This window comes from Schistocerca gregaria, chromosome 1 (genome assembly GCF_023897955.1).
Source record: "Schistocerca gregaria isolate iqSchGreg1 chromosome 1, iqSchGreg1.2, whole genome shotgun sequence".
NCBI classification, from domain to species: domain Eukaryota; kingdom Metazoa; phylum Arthropoda; class Insecta; order Orthoptera; family Acrididae; genus Schistocerca; species Schistocerca gregaria.
In genome coordinates this window covers 770,502,886-770,520,852 of record NC_064920.1, presented here as the reverse complement: position 1 = coordinate 770,520,852, position 17,967 = coordinate 770,502,886, and the positions used below count along the sequence as shown (strand labels likewise).

Below are 17,967 nucleotides of genomic sequence, written 5' to 3'. Positions count from 1 at the left end.
TTCCCCCCAATCCATATTCACCTCCCTTCAGCACCTGAATAATTTCTTTTATCTCATCATACATTTCATCAATTTCTTCATCATCTGTAGAGCTAGTTGGCATATAAACTTGTACTACTGTAGTAGGTGTGGGCTTCGTATCTATCTTGGCCACAATAACGCGTTCACTATGCTGTTTGTAGTAGCTTACCCGCACTCCTATTTTCCTATTCATTATTAAACCTACTCCTGCATTACCCCTATTTGATTTTGTGTTTATAACCCTGTATTCACCTGACCAAAAGTCTTGTTCCTCCTGCCACCGAACTTCACTAATTCCCACTATATCTAATTTCAACCTATCCATTTCACTTTTTAAATTTTCTAACCTACCTGCCCGATTAAGGGATCTGACATTCCACGCTCCGATCCGTAGAACGCCAGTTTTCTTTCTCCTGATAACGACGTCCTCCTGTGTAGTCCCCGCCCGGAGATCCGAATGGGGGACTATTTTACCTCCGGAATATTTTACCCAAGAGGACGCCATCGTCATTTAACCATACAGTAAAGCTACATGCCCTCGGGAAAAATTACGGCTGTAGTTTCCCCTTGCTTTCAGCCGTTCTCAGTACCAGCACAGCAAGGCCGTTTTGGTTGTTACAAGGCACAACCTAGACAAAAATAATTTTTTTCCAACTGATTAAACATCAGTTCAAGTCAGCAGAGTTTGAAATAAAACATTATTTTGGCAAATATTAGTGACACAGGAGGAGATATATTAACATCGGATCTACGGCCAGGACAACTGAACACTGCACGTATCTATTTTTAGAAGATTTTTTGTTATGGTTTTAAGGCGCAAAACTGCTACGGTCATTAGCGCCCATCTGTGACTTAGGGGGCAGCAGCAATGGGAGCGAAACTCAAAAAAGTGAGAACTAAAAACAGAAGTAAAGCTTTAAAAACACTACAGAAGAGGGGTTGTTTGTCCCCAAAAGAGCTTCAAATTACTGACGTCATCTCACTGACACTAATAAACTCGAGAATGCTATCAGCTGACTGCGGGCCATCTGCTAGAAGGGAAGATATATCAGGCGACAACTGTAGACGGGCGCATAACGGAGTAAAAGAGGGGCAGTCAAGTAAAAGGTTTCACACTGTCCACAGCTGAGGGCAGTGAGGACAAAGCGGGGAAGGATCACCACCTTAAAGATATCTATGGCTAAAAAGACAGTGCCCAATCCACAGTCTTGTTAAGACTACCTCCACCGGACGACGAGTTCGTGAGGAAGAGGTCCAAGCACATGGAAGAGCTTTCACGTCCTGCACTTCATTATTGGGAAGTGTCGATCAATGTGCGTGCCATAGAAGAGTACCACAACGACGCAAAACACTGTAGACTGGCGAAGGGAACCATGCGAACAGCAGGCTGCAGAAGAGAGACTGCAGCCTTGGCCACTATATCAGCCACCTCGTTTCCATGGATACCAACATGTCCTGGGATCCAGAGGAACGCCACATACGCCCCGCAAGTGGAGGTAGTCCTGTATCCGCTGGACCAGAAGGTGAACAGGGTAGAGAGCTTGGAGACTGAGGAGAGAGAATCTGAGCATATAATATACTCTATCCACTGATGGCGACTGATGTATTGGACAGCCTGGAGAACAGCGTGAAGATCTACAGTAAAAACACTGGCCGGGAAGCCGAAATCGATTTGGGGTGTCACCAACGATATAGGCACTCCCAACACCAAGTGATGTTTTTGAGCCATCAGTGTAAATAAATGTGGCATCCTTTATTTGTGCGCATAGAGCAGCGAATGCCCGATGATTAACAAGAGCAGGGGTACTATCCTTGGGAAACTGACAAAAGTCACAGAGCAGGCAGGTGGAGGACCAGAGCCAAGGCAGTGCTGTACCCCAAGTTATCAATAAGGTTTTAGGAAAGTGGAAGGAAAGAACGTAGCAGTTGAAGGAAGCAGACTCCCTGTGGTAGTAGAGAGAAAGGGCGGCCTGCCTTCCCTAAGTCCAAGGAGACGTCGAAAAAAATGTCATGGGCCAGATTAGCAGGCATGGCACACAGATGGCTAGCATAATGACTCAGAAGGACAGCTCGCCGATTGGACAGCAGAGGTTCAGCAGTCTCAGCATAAAGGCTTTCCACGGGGCTGGTGTAAAAAGCTCCAGTCGCTTAACGTAATCCACAGTGGTGGACAGACTTGAGGCACCGAAGAATAGACAGCTGAGCAGAGGAGTAAATTACGCTTCCCTAGTCCAATTTCGCGCGCATTGAGGCACGACAGACGCGGAGAAGGACCACTCACTCCGCTCCCAGGAGGTACCATTTAGGACATGGAGGGTGTTGAGGGATCGCAGACAGCGGGCCGAAAGATAGGAAACGTGGGAGAACCAGATCAGTTTTCTGTCAAACATAAGACCCAAAAATTTAGCAATGTCCGCGAATGGAAGGTTGACAGGGCCTAGATGTAAGGAAGGCGGAAGAAACTCAGTACGACGCCAAAAATTGACACTGGGTCTTACTGGGAGAAAAGCGGAGGCCAGTTTTGATGCTCCAAGAGTGGAGGCGATCGAGACATCCTTGAAGATGTCGTTCAAGAAGGCTGGTCCGTTGAGAGTTGTAGTAGATAACAAAATTGTCCACAAAGAGGGAGCCTGAGACATCAGGAAGGAGACAATCCATAATTGGATTTATGGCTATGGCAAACAGTACAACACTTAGCACAGAGCCCTGGGGCACCCAGTTTTCTTGGGAGAAAGTACAAGAGAAAGTTGTGTCCACCCGCACCTTAAATGTGGGCTCTGCCATAAATTCATGAAGAGAAAGAGGCAGCCGACCTTGAAAGTGTGCAGAGGATGACTGTCTCCCAAGAGGTATCGTACGCTCTCTCCAAATCAAAAAATATTGCCACTGTTTGGCATTTCCGGAGAAAATTGTTCACGATATAAGTGGAGAGAGCAAAAAGATGGTCAACGACAGAACAATGCTTTCGGAAACCACATTGGGCAGGTGTGAAAGGACTTCGGGACCTCAGCCACCAGGCTCAACGGCAATTCACCATACACCTTACTTACACTACTTGTGAGAGAAATGGGGCGATAGAGGGCAGATGTTTATACTTATCAGGTTTCGGAACAGGAACAACGACAGCTTCCCACCATCATCTGGGAAAAGTACTGTCGATCAAAATTCGATTGTAAAGGTGAAGGAGGTAGGGCAGACGATGGTATGATAAATGCAGCAACATTTGGATGTAGATACGATCTGGTCCTGGGGCAGAAGAGCGAGAAGATGAGAGTGTGTGTTGGAGCTCCCACATGGAGACAACAGTATTATAGCTTTCACGATTTTGAGAGGAGAAAGCAAGAGGTCAAATTTCTGCTGTACGTCCTTTGCTGAGATCGAGCTCTTTAAATTAACTGCCAACTTTTCTCCCAAAGAGTTGACCCAATGAGTTAGAAATTGCGGCGGGGTCCAGTAAGGTATCTGCATGACAAACCGTCAAATCCGACTCCAAACTTCCGAGGAGGGAGCGAAGGTGTTAAACGAGGTAGTAAACAAGTCCCAGCTTGCCTTCTTACTATCGCAGATGACGTGATGGCATCACACACGGAACTGCTTATAGAGGATACATTTGGTCAAAGAAGGATGGTGGCAGAAAATGCGAGGAGCACATCGCCGCTCACGTATTGCTTCACGGCATCCCTCGGTCCACCAAGGAACTCTCTCTCTCTCTCTCTCTCTCTCTCTCTCTCTCTCTCTCTCTCTCTCTCTCTCTCTCTCTCTCCCGCAGCTGTAAGAATAACTTCTGTAATACGAGTGACCTCATCATCGACGCTAGGAAAGTGACGGTCATCGAATGTCGCTAGAGATGAAAAAGTGTCCAATCACCTTGGGCAAAATTCCAGTGGCTTGGGCACATATAAGGCAGTTGTGGCCGCAATCTAAGGACACAGGGAAAGTGGTCACTCAAGTGTGTATCAGCAAGAGCGAACCCTTCAAAGCACTGAGCTAGCAAATCAGTACCAACCAAAAGTTCAAATGAGAGAAATTTCTAGTGGAGGCAGACAAAAATGTAGGGTCCCCAGTGTTAAGTCAAACACGATCCACTTGGTGGAAGACTGTCTATCAAAAGTGAGCCGCACGGACAAGGACGTGGAGATCCCCAAAGCGGGTGGTGGGCATTGAAGTCCCCACCAGAAATAGGGGAGCAGAACCTGACCAAGAAGATGAAGGAGATCAGCTCTTGCGATTGGCAAGGACGATGGAATGTATATAGTACAAAGAGAGAAGGTGTATCCAGAAAGGGAAAGACGAACAGCGACAGCTTGGAAGAAACTAATTAAGGGAATTGGGTGATAATGGACAGTACCATGGAGAAGAATCATGAGTCCTCCATGTAGAGGAGTGCCATTAGCAGAGGGGAGATCAAATTGGACTGACAGAAAATGAGGGAAAACGAAGTGATCGTGGGGACGCAGCTTGGTTTGCTGAAGACAGGTGACCAGAGAGTAGGATCGTAAGAGGATCGACAGTTCACCCCGATTGGCTCAAACGCTGTGGATATTCCAATGGTGAACAGAAAAGAGAAGAATGTGACCAAGGGTGCCCTCAACTCAATGGCTGCTCGGAGACAGCAGCCAACAGCGTGGAAGGCCATTCAGCCAAAGGCAGAAAATCCTGATCCATAGGTTGTTCAGGAACAGCTCCTGCCACCAGCTATCGGCCGCCAGCAGTGCGCCTCGGCGACACGGGAGATGGCTGAGGGCAGTTACTGCCAGGTGGTGCTGTAGATGAGACAGGCCGTGGCAGAGAAGGAGAGGAACTGGGTTTCTTATTAGCCTTCCTGGAAACAAAGACATTGAGATGAGGGAGGAATCTATGGTTGTGAAGTCTGGGGCATGTAAAAAATCTTCACGAGTAGGCTCTTTTTTGGCAGTCTGGGTGTCTGATTTTGGGGCTCGTGATTTAGCAGAACCTGATGAAGGATGAGCCAGAGTGAGCAGGTGAGAGAGGGGAGGTTGAACATGCGATATTTATGCTGACGGATCTGACGACTGTGGCTCTAAACGTGAGATCACAAGTCTGCGTGGCTGCCTCCTTTGCAGGCCGAGGAGAGGCAAGGACAGTGCTGTATTTACCTGCGTGAGGCACAGTGGGCTTTCGACTGGCGAATAACTTTCAAGCAGCAAATGTCAACACCTTTTCCTACACTGATTTCCTGAATGAGCCGTTTGTCTTTGAAAATGGGGCAATCTCAAGAGGAAGCAGCATTGTAACCCACACAGTTGAAGCAAAGAGGGAATGGAGGTGGCCAAGCACCCTAATGGGCACCCTTGCCATACTTAACACATTTGGCCGGATTGGACGGAGGGACCAATCGGCACTTTCGGAAGGTACCAGCTCACGTAATCACCCCTCCCTGGGCCTGGCCGTTACCAGGGGATACGTATGTGTCCTACGAGGAATTACGCATTACCCCATCACGGGCTACGTGTGGGAATGCATGGGTCGGCTTCAGACATGCACAAGAGAGAGAGAGAGAGAGAGAGAGAGAGAGAGAGAGAGAGAGAGAGAGAGAGAGAGAGAGAGAGAGAGAGAGAGAGAGAGAGAGAGAGAAGGAAAAGAAGAGGTCTCAAACGCCGCAGCTGAGAAGAGGGTAAAGAGAAGAGGTAAGGAAAAGAGAAGGACAAAGGAAGGACAGAGACTTGCCAGCAGAGAAAGGGAAGAAGAGAGACTTGACAGTTTCAAGCGTCCGTCTCTGGACTTAGGCACTATACATACTCCCCGAGGGGGAGAAAGGGAAGGGAACGCATTATTCTTGCCAAGATAGACACGAAGCCCATGCCTACTACAGTAGTACAAGTTTATATGCCAACTAGCCCTGCAGATGACGAAGAAATTGAAGAAATGTATGATGAGATAAAACATTATTCAGGTAGTGAAGGGAGACGAAAATTTAATAGTCATGGATGACTGGAATTCGACAGTAGGAAAAGGGAGAGAAGGAAACACAGGTGAATATGGATTGGGGGGGAAGAAATGAAAGAGGAAGCCACCTGGTAGAATTTTGCACAGAACACAACTTGGTTCAAGAATCATAAAAGAAGGTTGTATATATGGAAGAATCCTGGAGATACTAAAAGGTTTCAGATAGATTATACAGGGTGATTCAAAAAGAATACCACAACTTTAGGAATTTAAAACTCTGCAACGACAAAAGGCAGAGCTAAGCACTATCTGTCGGCGAATTAAGGGAGCTATAAAGTTTCATTTAGTTGTACATTTGTTCGCTTGAGGCGCTGTTGACTAGGCGTCAGCGTCAGTTGATGCTAAGATGGAGACCACGCAACAGAAAGCTTTTTGTGTTATTGAGTATGGCAGAAGTGAATCGACGACAGTTGTTCAGCGTGCATTTCGAACGAAGTATGGTGTTAAACCTCCTGATAGGTGGTCTATTAAACGTTGGTATAAACAGTTTACAGAGAATAGGTGTTTGTGCAAAGGGAAAAGTTCCGGACGGCCGAGAACAAGTGATGAAAATGTAGCACGCATCCAGCAAGCATTTGTTCGCAGCCCAGGAAAATCGACTCACAGAGCTAGCAGAGAACAGCAAATTCCACAATCAACTGTATGGAGAGTCCTACGAAAAAGGTTAGTTATGAAACCTTACGGTCTGAAATTGGTTCAAGCACTGATAAGATTAAAAGAATCTATTTCTGTGATTTTATCCTTGCTCAAATGGAAACAGATGAATCTTTCGTTTCAAAGATTGTGTTTAGTGATGAAGCAACATTCCACACTAACGGGAAAGTCAACCGTCACAATGTCTGTATACGGGGCACTGAGAATCCGCGGGAAACAACTCAGTATGAACGTGACTCGCCTAAGGTGAACGTTTTCTGTGCCATTTCAGCCAATAAAGTTGTTGGTCCCTTTTTCTTCGAAGGTGCTACTGTAACTGGACTACAGTATCTGGAGATGTTAGAGAATTGGCTGTTCCTCAGCTCAAACAAGAAGCACAACAATTCATATTTCAGCAGGATGGAGCGCCACCACATTGGCACTTACCTGAACGTCAACTACCTGAACGTCAACTACCTGAACGTCAACTACCTGAACGTCAACTACCTGAACGTCAACTACCTGAACGTCAACTACCTGAACGTCAACTACCCGAGGCGATGGATCGGCCGCCAGGCAGCCCGTGACAGAGCACTTCATCACTGGTCTCCAAGAAGCCCTGATCTTACCCCCTGCAATTTTTTCTTATGGGGGTATGTTAAGGATATGGTGTTTCGGCCACCTCTCCCAGCCACCATTGATGATTTGAAACGAGAAATAACAGCAGCTATCCAAACTGTTCCGCCTGATATGCTACAGAGAGTGTGGAACGAGTTGAAGTATCGGGTTGATATTGCTCGAGTGTCTGGAGAGGGCCGTATTGAACATCTCTGAACTTGTTTTTGAGTGAAAAAAAAAAAAAAACCTTTTCAAATACTCTTTGTAATGACGTATAACAGAAGGTTATATTATGTTTCTTTCATTGAATACACATTTTTAAAGTTGTGGTATTCTTTTTGAATCACCCTGTATAATGGTAAGACAGAGATTTAGGAACCAGGTTTTAAACTGTAGGACATTTCCAGGGGCAAATGTGGACTGACCACAATCTATTGGTTATGAACTGTACATTAAAAGTGAAGAAACTGCAAAAAGGAGGAAATTTAAGGAGACGGGACCTGAATAAACTGAAAGAACCAGAGGTTGTACAGTTTCAAGGAGAGCATAAGGGAACAATTGACAGGAATGGGGGAAAGAAATAAAGTAGAAGACAAATGGGTAGCTCTAAGGGATGAGGTGGTGAAGGCAGCAGAGGATCAAGTAGGTAAAAAAGACGAGGGCTAGTAGAAATCCGTGGGTAACAGAAGAAATATTGAATTTAATTTATAAAAGGAGAAAATATAAAAAAGCAGTAAATGAAGCAGCCAAAAAGGAATACAAACATCTCAAAAATGAGATCGACAGGAAGAGCAAAATGGCTAAGCAGGGATGGCTAGAGGATAAATGTAAGGATGTAGAGGCTAATCTCACTAGGGCTAAGATAGATACTGCCTGCAGGAAAATTAAAGAGACCTTTGGAGAAAAGAGAACCACTTGTACGAATATCAAGAGCTCAGATGAAAACCCAGTTCTAAGCAAAGAAGGGAAAGCAGAAAGTTGGAAGGAATATATAGACAGTCTATACAAGGGCGATGATCTTGAGGACAATATTATAGAAATGGAAGAAGATGCAGATGAAGATGAAATGGGAGATATGATACTGCGTGAAGAGTTTGACAGAGCACTGAAAGACCTGAGTCGAAAGAAGGCCCCGTGAGTTGACAATATTCCATTAGAACTACTGACTGCCTTGGAAGAGCCAGTCCTGACAAAACTCTACCATCTGGTGAACAAGATGTATGAGAGAAGAATATAATAATTCCAATCCCAAAGAAAGCAGGTGTTGACAGAAGTGAAAATTACTGAACTATCAGTTTAATAAGCCACAGCTACAAACTACTAACACAAATTATTTACGGACGAATGGAAAAACTGGTAGAAGCCGACCCCGGGGAAGATCAGTTTGGATTCCGTAAAAATGTTGGAACACTTGAGGCAATGCTGACCTTACGACTTATCTTAGAAGAAAGATTAAGGAAAGGCAAACCTACGTTTCTAGCATGTGTAGATTGGTTGGATGTTTTGAGAGATTAAAGGCACCAGACTGCTACGGTCATCGGTCCCTAGCATTTGTGGACTTTGAGAAAGCTTTTGACAATGTTGACTTGAATACTCTCCTTCAAATTCTGAAGGTGGCAGGGGTAGAATACAGGGAGCGAAAGGCTATTTACAATTTGTACAGAAAGCAGATGGCAGTTATAAGAGTCGAGGGACATGAAAGGGAAGCAGTGGTTGGGAAGGGAGTGAGACAGGGTTGTAGCCTCTCCCCGATGTTATTCAATCTGTATATTGAGCAAGCAGTAAAGGAAACAAAAGAAAAATTTGGAGTAGGTATTAAAATTCATGGAGAAGAAATAAAAACTTTGAGGTTCGCCGATGACATTGTAATTCTGTCAGAGACGGCAAAGGACTTGGAAGAGCAGTTGAACGGAATGGACAGTGTCTTGAAAGGAGGATATAAGATGAACATTAACAAAAGCAAAACGAGGATAATGGAATGTAGTCGAATTAAGTCGGGTGATGAGGAGGGAATTAGATTAGGAAATGAGACACTTAAAGTAGTAAAGGAGTTTTGCTATTTGGGGAGAAAAATAACTGATGATGGTCGAAGTAGAGAAGATATAAAATGTAGACTGGCAATGGCAAGGAAAGCGTTTCTGAAGAAGAGAAATTTGTTAACGTCGAGTATAGATTTAAGTGTCAGAAAGTTGTTTCTGAAAGTATCTGTATGGAGTTTAGCCATTTATGGAAGTGAAACATGGACAATAAATAGTTTGAACAAGAAAAGAATAGAAGCTTTCGAAATGTGGTGCTACAGAAGAATGTTGAAGATTAGGTGGGTGGATCACGTAACTAATGAGGTATTGAATAGGATTGGGGAGAAGAGAAGTTTATGGCACAACTTGACTAGAAGAAGGTATCGATTGGTAGGACATGTCCTGAGGCATCAAGGGATCACAAATTTAGCATTGGAGGGGAGCGTGGAGGGTAAAAATCGTCAAGTGAGACCAAGAGGTGAATACACTAAGCAGATTCAAAAGGATGCAGGTTGCAGTAGGTACTGGGAGATGAAGGAGCTTGCACAGGATAGATTAGCATGGAGAGCTGCATCAAACCAGTCTCAGGACTGAAGACCACAACAATATTGTTACATTCCATCCTGAATTTTCCATTGTTTAATACGAAAAGTTAATGGTTTAAATTACTATATTTTGTTTAGCTACAAGGAAAGGCAGGCTTTCACATATAATATTGGTCTTATAGCATGTGTTAGTCTTTAATATACATCACACAAATGTAAGAGTAAAATTTTAAATGTCACAAATGTCAGATCTTCTGTGCTCAAAACTCTTAAGTGGTTGGTCCTCAAAGCATTAAATTATAAAAGAGCCAAACAATCTGTGATTTGAGAAATTCATCACACATTCTCACAGTAATATAATTTATCTTGCGTAAAAGGAAATTTCCTTTGAAATTTACACGTTTCAAACCAACATTTACAATATTTTCCTACGACCTGCTAGAAATAGTTTTGTTTCATCGTTGCCGGAGAACACCAGAAAACAGTCATTATTATGTGACACAGGAAGGCCTTATGTTCATATGTATATAGCATTCATCTTACATTATGTCATAAAAGAAACAGGATATCAGAGGATACTCCAAAGTGCATCAGAATTTTGTAAACAATACTAAATTCATAATTTGCCTCAAAGTGCACTTTCATATGTCAAGATTCGCAATGAAGTATGCCCATACCCAATATTAAGCTTTTCTGTGTGGTTTCTGGGGCAAATTTTCTTGGAGTACCAGTACAGTATTTTCTCGTGTTTGGTTCTTTTATATGCACCAGAAGATGAAAACATGCACATTAAATTCAGTGAACAGTTGAAACTAGCCTACATTGTGACATTAAAAAAATCATTTCAAATAAAGTGACTACTTCTGTTGGAAAGGTTAATAACAGCCAAATTTCTTTAGAAAATCGACAAAAATGACTTCATTGTTCTGCAAGTACCATTAATGCTTGTTTGCCAAAAAAGCAAATGAGATCAGAAAACTGAAACTAAGAACAATTTTAGTCTTCTGTGATTATGTGAATGTATTTTAATTCACTTGACAGCTCCCGGCCACAGAAATTCATTTAGTTTTCATTTGACGTGAGAGCTGTAAACTAAGAGGAAACAACAAAATCACTAACTGTAAACATGTGTCACATGGAGACTACCCCCTTCGCCACTAACTCAGACTGGTCTGTGCACGCATGAAAATCCAGCTGCTAGGGGGTGCTAGAAAAATTTCTGCTGGTAGCATCTGGCTGTTTGTTGCTACTGCTCATTCAGCTACACAGCCAGGAATGGGAGAAAGTACTGCTTGTAAGTGCCTCAGCTCCACAAGCACACATGCATGAGCCTGCTGCCAACTGCTCATTTCCTTTGTAACTTTTTACTTTTTCTTCCTGTCGTTTATGTTTCATTGCTGCAGGATAATCACAGTAGCGGGATATAGCAAAATTCTCCGTTACAATATCAGTTCTTAGCTGTCAAAACCACAAATTTTAACTGTAAACTAAAATGAAAAATTTCTAGAATTCTAAAAAAATTCCCATATTTTTCCCGGTTGTGTCTGTGCATATATGCCCTGTTTATGCACCCACATAGCCCAGCAAATTTGTTTTATTGGCCATCATGGAGTGACAAGTGTGGTATTCAAATGAGACTTCTAAAGTAAGTAGCTTAGAGTGGACATAAACTTCAGACCTAAAAGAGAACATCTACTTTTGGCCTCTTATGTTTGCATTACAAAAGCGAATCTAGCATTACGTGGTTTGGAACATGGCCTTAATAATGAGAATGGTTGGGGGGGGAAAAAAAAAAGAAGAAGAAGAAGAAGAAGAAGAAGAAGAAGAAAGGAAAAAAAGGAAAAAAAGAGTATGCAGAATTTAATTTTTTGTAAAAGTGGGATAAAAATGTGAATTTTTGTCATTTTTACTAAAGTTGCCGACGCGACTTGTACACTAGTGGAAAGTAGTAAGAGAATTAAATTTTATATTCTAAGACCTTTTGTTGGCAAGTTGTAACATACAAAGTTTCAGTTTATTACACACTTACTTGGCAAGAGTCATGAAAAGCTACACCTAACATTTTTTTTCCAAGATGCTATTTTTTGGCCAATTTTGCTTAAAGCTATCCACATGAAAAACATTAAAATTTTTGTTAATTATTTTTATTAAGAGTCAAAAAGTCGTACAATAGGGCCTAGTCTATTTCTTTTTTTTTCAAGAAAATACTGTTACGGATACTATGTCTCAAAGTTGCTGAAAACTCGTAGGTACTAGCTGCCAGCTGCGTTATAGGGTCAAATAAATGATTATCACCTAAGTATCAAAACAACGTTCATAAAAAATTACAAGTGTCTACAGAGAACATGTACAAATGTTCACACAAAATCCCATCAAAATCCATTATTGGCGTGTGGGAGTCTCTAGACCACTTGGCATGGAATCAGCCTTAAAACATCTAGTACCAGTACCTTCAATTAAGAATGTGTAAGCAAGAGGTTTCACTTGCTACAAAAATTCTTATCTAGTATTTGAACTAACATTAAATAAATTTAATAAAAATTAATTTTACTTACAGTTTGCCATGAACTTAAAGCATTCCCCTTTTCACCTAACATAGTGAATGTCTTTCCTGTGCCAGTCTGGCCATAAGCAAATACTGTACAGTTGTAGCCAGACAACACCTCATCAATCAATGGACTAACAACACAGTTATAAACATCAATCTACAAACAACAGAAAAAGTTACAAATTACTGATAGAAAGGCAATGAAATAGAACATATTTCCATTCTGTAATACCAAAAAAACGAAAGCTATTATTACCTGTCTAGAACTGGGTCCAAAAACACTGTCAAAGGTAAAAGTTTTTGTTACTTTATCCGAAGTCCTTTCACTGATTTTCACTTCTTTTGAACCAGAAATTTCAACGACATTAGTAGTTCTCTGATGTTTTTCAGAGTTGTTCATTGGCCTGTAGAGGGTCAATTTTTTTTGATCAACTGCATGTTATATTTTGTATCAAAAATGACTTTACTAAAATGCTTGCATTAATCAAGGACAGAAAACAAAGAAAGCTGGACTTCATTTAGCACTGCCTGTGATCAGACAATATTAACTGTAAAAGTTTAAAATTACATTCAAATAAGTATGGTTAAACTCCTATGACATGGGAGAATTTAAAGAAAAAATACTACTACTAAAGTAATTAAAGTGATATTTATGACGAGTAGAAACTCTTGTTTGCAACATTGTTTTCGATGAAGTGTGCAAGAAGTTTCCAACCATGTTTGTTGTGTGTGTCCTGCTCCACACTAGTGACAAAATTTCATGTTCAGTACTCCCACTTTGTACTACACAAAGTCTGACAGAGAGGATGAATTAGTGCTACATTAATCACAGTCAAATGAATCTTTTTAAAACTTTTTCGTTTGATAGCTTATCTTTATAGATTGTTTTGTATCACCCATAGTTTTCAAACAATATGCTTTTTATTATATAGTATACAAATCCTATGCTATACGGTAAATGAGGAACTTAATGAAACACTTTGTTACAATATAAGCATGGTTTGTATTTACAGTAAGCTACTTAAAACAATGATACGCGTTAATAGGGGTTACACTTGTCAGCTGGAATTGGTTTGAATGATCTTTCTCTTATTCCTTTGAAGCATAAGTGTAACTTTTTCTACGATGAGTCGCTTGCTGAGCTTCTTGATGAAGTGACCAACAACTGGCCCCCATCATGTTGGTGTTCCGGCAGCCTTGGCAGCTTTTTTCAATCACTAAGTCCTGGTTGAAACACTCTCCTTGCTAAGATCTCCAATATTGTCCAGGAAGTAATCAAGGTGACTATGCAAAAAGTGAACTTTCAGGCTCATTAAACACCATAAAGTTTTACACTTCTTTAACACTGTGACTATAATAGAAACATATTCTGGGTCTTTTTCATCTCCTGAGAACTTTGTAACGACTTGCTTGAATGATACCCATGCTTCTTTCTCATTTAAGGTCATTGTGGATTCAAAGTTAACATCAAACATCAATTTTCTAATGTCAGGCCTGAGAAGACGCCTTCTTTTAGTTTAGCTTCTGAAAGGTGTGGAAACTTAAGGCAGAGATATTTAAAACATGGTCCATCTCTAGGCAAAGCCTTTACAAACTGTTTCATTAGGCCTAACTTTATATGTAGAGTTGGTAGGAATATGTTTTTTGGCTCTCACCAGGTTTTAAAGGCTCCATCCCTGGCACATTCTTTCTGCACCAGTGTTTATCCCTAACCCTATTGTCCCATTCACTCAAGAAACATGAAAATTTGGTAATGCCACCTTTCTGACCAAGGAGCATGCATGTTACTTTTGGATCGTCACATATCACCCAACCACGAGCAGAACAGCCTATTTTATTTAGCACCATTACTAGGTTTTCATAAAAAAATGGCTCTGAGCACTATGGGACTCAACATCTGTGGTTCTAAGTCCCCTAGAACTTAGAACTACTTAAACCTAACCAACCTAAGGACATCACACACATCCATGCCCGAGGCAGGATTCAAACCTGCGACCGTAGCAGGTTTTCATAGCTTTCTTTCATATGTATAGAAGTATAGAATGCCCATCAGGTATAGATGCATACATGTTACCATTGTGTAATAAAACAGCCTTTAAACCAGTTTTGGATGAATCAATAAACAGCCTTATCTTGCACCAACTTTATTTGTAAGCTCATAATTTTTTTTCGAATTTGGAGACGCTACTGTGAGTTTGAATATCTCTGCACTGGGTTAAGTTACAGCACAGCAAATGACTAAATTGTTTTGAGGAAAGTCTCCTCTACAACATTGTTTATTACCCAAAATATGCTTAGTTCAAAAATTACCTCCAGGGTTGGGTAATGGAAATTTAGAAAATTCACTTTTTAGACCCAAAACTAATAAACTTTTTCTCTCTAGTTAGATAAACTACTCGCCTTACATAGAGAAAGAACGCTGACAAATGCTTCCTTAATTTTTGAAATTTGAAAATCTTTAATTATTGTTACGTTTGGAGCTAGTTATCTCTGGTGGCACTGAACATAAAAATTTGATTTTAGCTCATTTTTACATCTATATGATAAAGTACGGCAAAAATTTCAACACTGATATTTGACTGAACAAAGATATGAACTTTTGAAACTGAGGAAATAATTCACATTACACTACAACTGATCTTAAACTTGTTGCCTATTTAAATGGTTTATTGTTTCATTATAATAATGTGTACTTGTATTATATTTAGTTAACACCATCACCCTATATTTAGTTGGTATTAATTATTTTAATAACAAAATATTAAACAGGAGTTTTTGCTTTAGTTCTGTTAAAAAAAATAATAAAAAAACACCATTAACATCTAGGTTTATTCTCACGTAATTATAAGTTCAAAATGAAAAAACTAAAATAATATATGCATGAAATTTCTCTATTGCTGAGAACACTACAGTTCTGTGTACGAGATTAGACCTCAAGGTAAGTGCTTACAAGAGCCCAATGGGTAGAATAACAAGTCTGCACAGGAGCCCAGTAGTCAGTGACATATGTACATCAATTGTGTACCCAATTACTTTTGCTGGGTGTGGCATTGTTGTCAGTCTATTCAGAAACCTCTGTCAGAGTGGATGTAACTACTTCATGAGTGCAATTTTTAATTAATTAAAATCATTTTAAAATTCAATAATAAATGTCTATGGGACAGATAGTAAGTGAAGTGTCACAAAAAAAGTTACAGGTTCAGTTTCAAAAACTTAAAAATGTTAACGAGTCTGAAGAAGATAGTCAAACTCCGTTTACATTATGAGTCATCAGTTTGTATCATGACAAAAAATATATACTGAGGTACAATCACATTTTTAGAAAAAATGCTCTGATACACTGAAAGTTCATTAAAAAGCCAATTGTTAAAAAGATTTGAAGGAAATAAAACTTGGTGTTGAGGGAAATAAAATTGGAACATTTGCCCTTACGAACTAGTAAAAAAGCTTCCAGAATGAAACTGTGTAATTCCTGGAAATATCCCCTGTGCCCAAACTGTTATTTGAAAATGTGTGTCATGAAACCACTAATATTCCTAATGAGGAAGCTACAAGCAAACTGGATTTTGCTTGTTCTAATTTAGAGGTACCCCTTCTTTAAAAATAAAAAAAAAAAATCACTATGATAGCAGAATAAGAGAAAGCAAGATACGAGTTTCAGACAAAACACAGGATCATGCTTTAATAATATAGATACCAACAGTATTTCTAAGAAACAAGATATCTACCCCCAGAATCATTCATCACTGAATATTTGAGCTTAATCGAGGAATTGAAAAAGTGTTCAGACACCCAAAGAGGAAAAAGTTAAAATTTTAAGTTTGCTGCCTGACTCATGGCCTAGAGTAAAAATAGTTCACAAGTTCAACATTTCTGATTATTTGCTTGGACTAACCTGAAAATTAGCGAAAGAGCACAGCATTCTACCAGTTTTAGGAAAGAAGAAACGAGAAGGTATTAGTGACAAAATAATTGAAAAGATCCAACAGTTTTTTGATAACAATGAAAACAACAGAATGTGCCCTGGTAGCAAAAATAGAAAAAGAGAGTTGTTACAAATGGAGTTAAAGTAACAAAGCAGAAAAGACTAGTGCTATAAAATTGAGATGAACTTCATGTAGCTTCCGAAAGTGCTAACCCTGAATGCAAAAGTGAAGGCCAAAATTTCGTGACCTTTGCCCGAAGTGGTGTATTTTGGCCGGCTCCTCAATTGTGTGTGTGTATCATCAAAATGTCAAACTGATAACTGCAGATGCAAAACCATGTTGACAACCACAAAGTGTTACTAAATTTTATGTTCTTTGTTACTAACAATTTGTGACTGAATGATGAGTTTCTGTGATAAATGTCCTGGTAAAGAAGTTGCTCCTGAAGTGTTTAACAGATCTGAGGAAGAAATGCCCAACAATGTTACCTTCAAATAGTGGGTTACAACAACAGGTCCAAAACAAGTGGTTAAATCTCAGGAAGATTACTCTGAATCTTTAACATTAATTTTCTAAAACCCAAAGCAAGTTTTTGAAGAGCAAAACAGGACAACCTTATGGAACTGAATGCATACCCCTAGCTGATCTTACAGAAAACTTAATATTTGTGGTTCAGAATGGTTCGCTTTCTGATTTAAAAGGCGGGGGGGGGGGGGGGGGGGGGGTGAGGTCATCTGTCCCTTGTTCCCAGTAGAACAATTACCCAAGGGAAAGATGAAAATGAAAATGTATGGCACAAAAAGTGGAGTAAGGAACAACCAGAAGAACGACAGAAAGGAGAAGCCAGCCACTCTGCAACACATTAAAACCTCCATCCTAAATGCTCTAGGGTGGGCAACAAAGAGGGACAAAGGACATGCACTAAAACTTAGATCAAATGATAAAACCCACCCTCATGAATAAAATGTAAAACTGAAGCTTCTGTTGTGGCATTGTCACCCAACACTGAAGGTAGGGTGCTGGAAACGTTAAATGTCCGCCACAGAGCAAATAAAAGGAGGAGGAGGAGGAGATTAGTGTTTAACGTCCCGTCAACAACGAGGTCATTAGTGACGGAGAGCAAGCTCGGGTGAGGGAAGGATGGGGAAGGAAATCGGCCGTGCCCTTTCAAAGGAACCATCCCGGCAAACCTAAATCAAGATGGCCGGAGACGGGATTCAACCGTCGTCCTCCCGAATGCGAGTCCAGTGTGCTAACCACAGAGCAGCTAAAAGGGAGCAGTCCAGCAAGAGGTGGAAGACTGTCATTTGGGAGCCATAGCAAATCTGAGGTACATCCTCACGAAGAAGGAGGTAACCATGAGTGAGCCACGTATTGCCAATGCGACAAAGAACAACTGATTCCCTGCGAGAACCCCCAGGGAAGACTTCCACACATTCCAGGTCTCCTAAATGACATGCAGTTTGTTGTGCATACTGTTATGCCACTCCACCTCCCAAAGCCCAAAACCTTGCAGCATAAGACAGGGATGCCCATCTCCAGGGGCGGTTTCCGTGTATCCTGTTTGGCCAGCCTGTCAGCAAGTTCGTTGCCTGGGGTCCACACAAACACCACTGAATGACTGGAGCATTCCATGGCAGAGATGGACTCCTGGATGTTCGCTACCAAATAATGGCGAGGGTAGCACTGGT

At 41.0% G+C, this 17,967-nt stretch overlaps 1 protein-coding gene across 1 annotated transcript in view; it reads right to left on the bottom strand.

Annotated features, from left to right (window-relative positions):
- The window catches only part of LOC126268318 (kinesin-like protein KIF11-A), a 186,430-nt gene that overhangs the window by 157,263 nt on the left and 11,200 nt on the right, over positions 1-17,967 (bottom strand). The window contains exons 2-3 of the mRNA XM_049973900.1: positions 12,607-12,754; positions 12,358-12,507 (exon numbers count right to left, since the gene is read on the bottom strand). Coding sequence (XP_049829857.1) covers positions 12,358-12,507; positions 12,607-12,754 — 298 coding nt within the window. The remainder of the gene's footprint in view (positions 1-12,357; positions 12,508-12,606; positions 12,755-17,967) is intronic.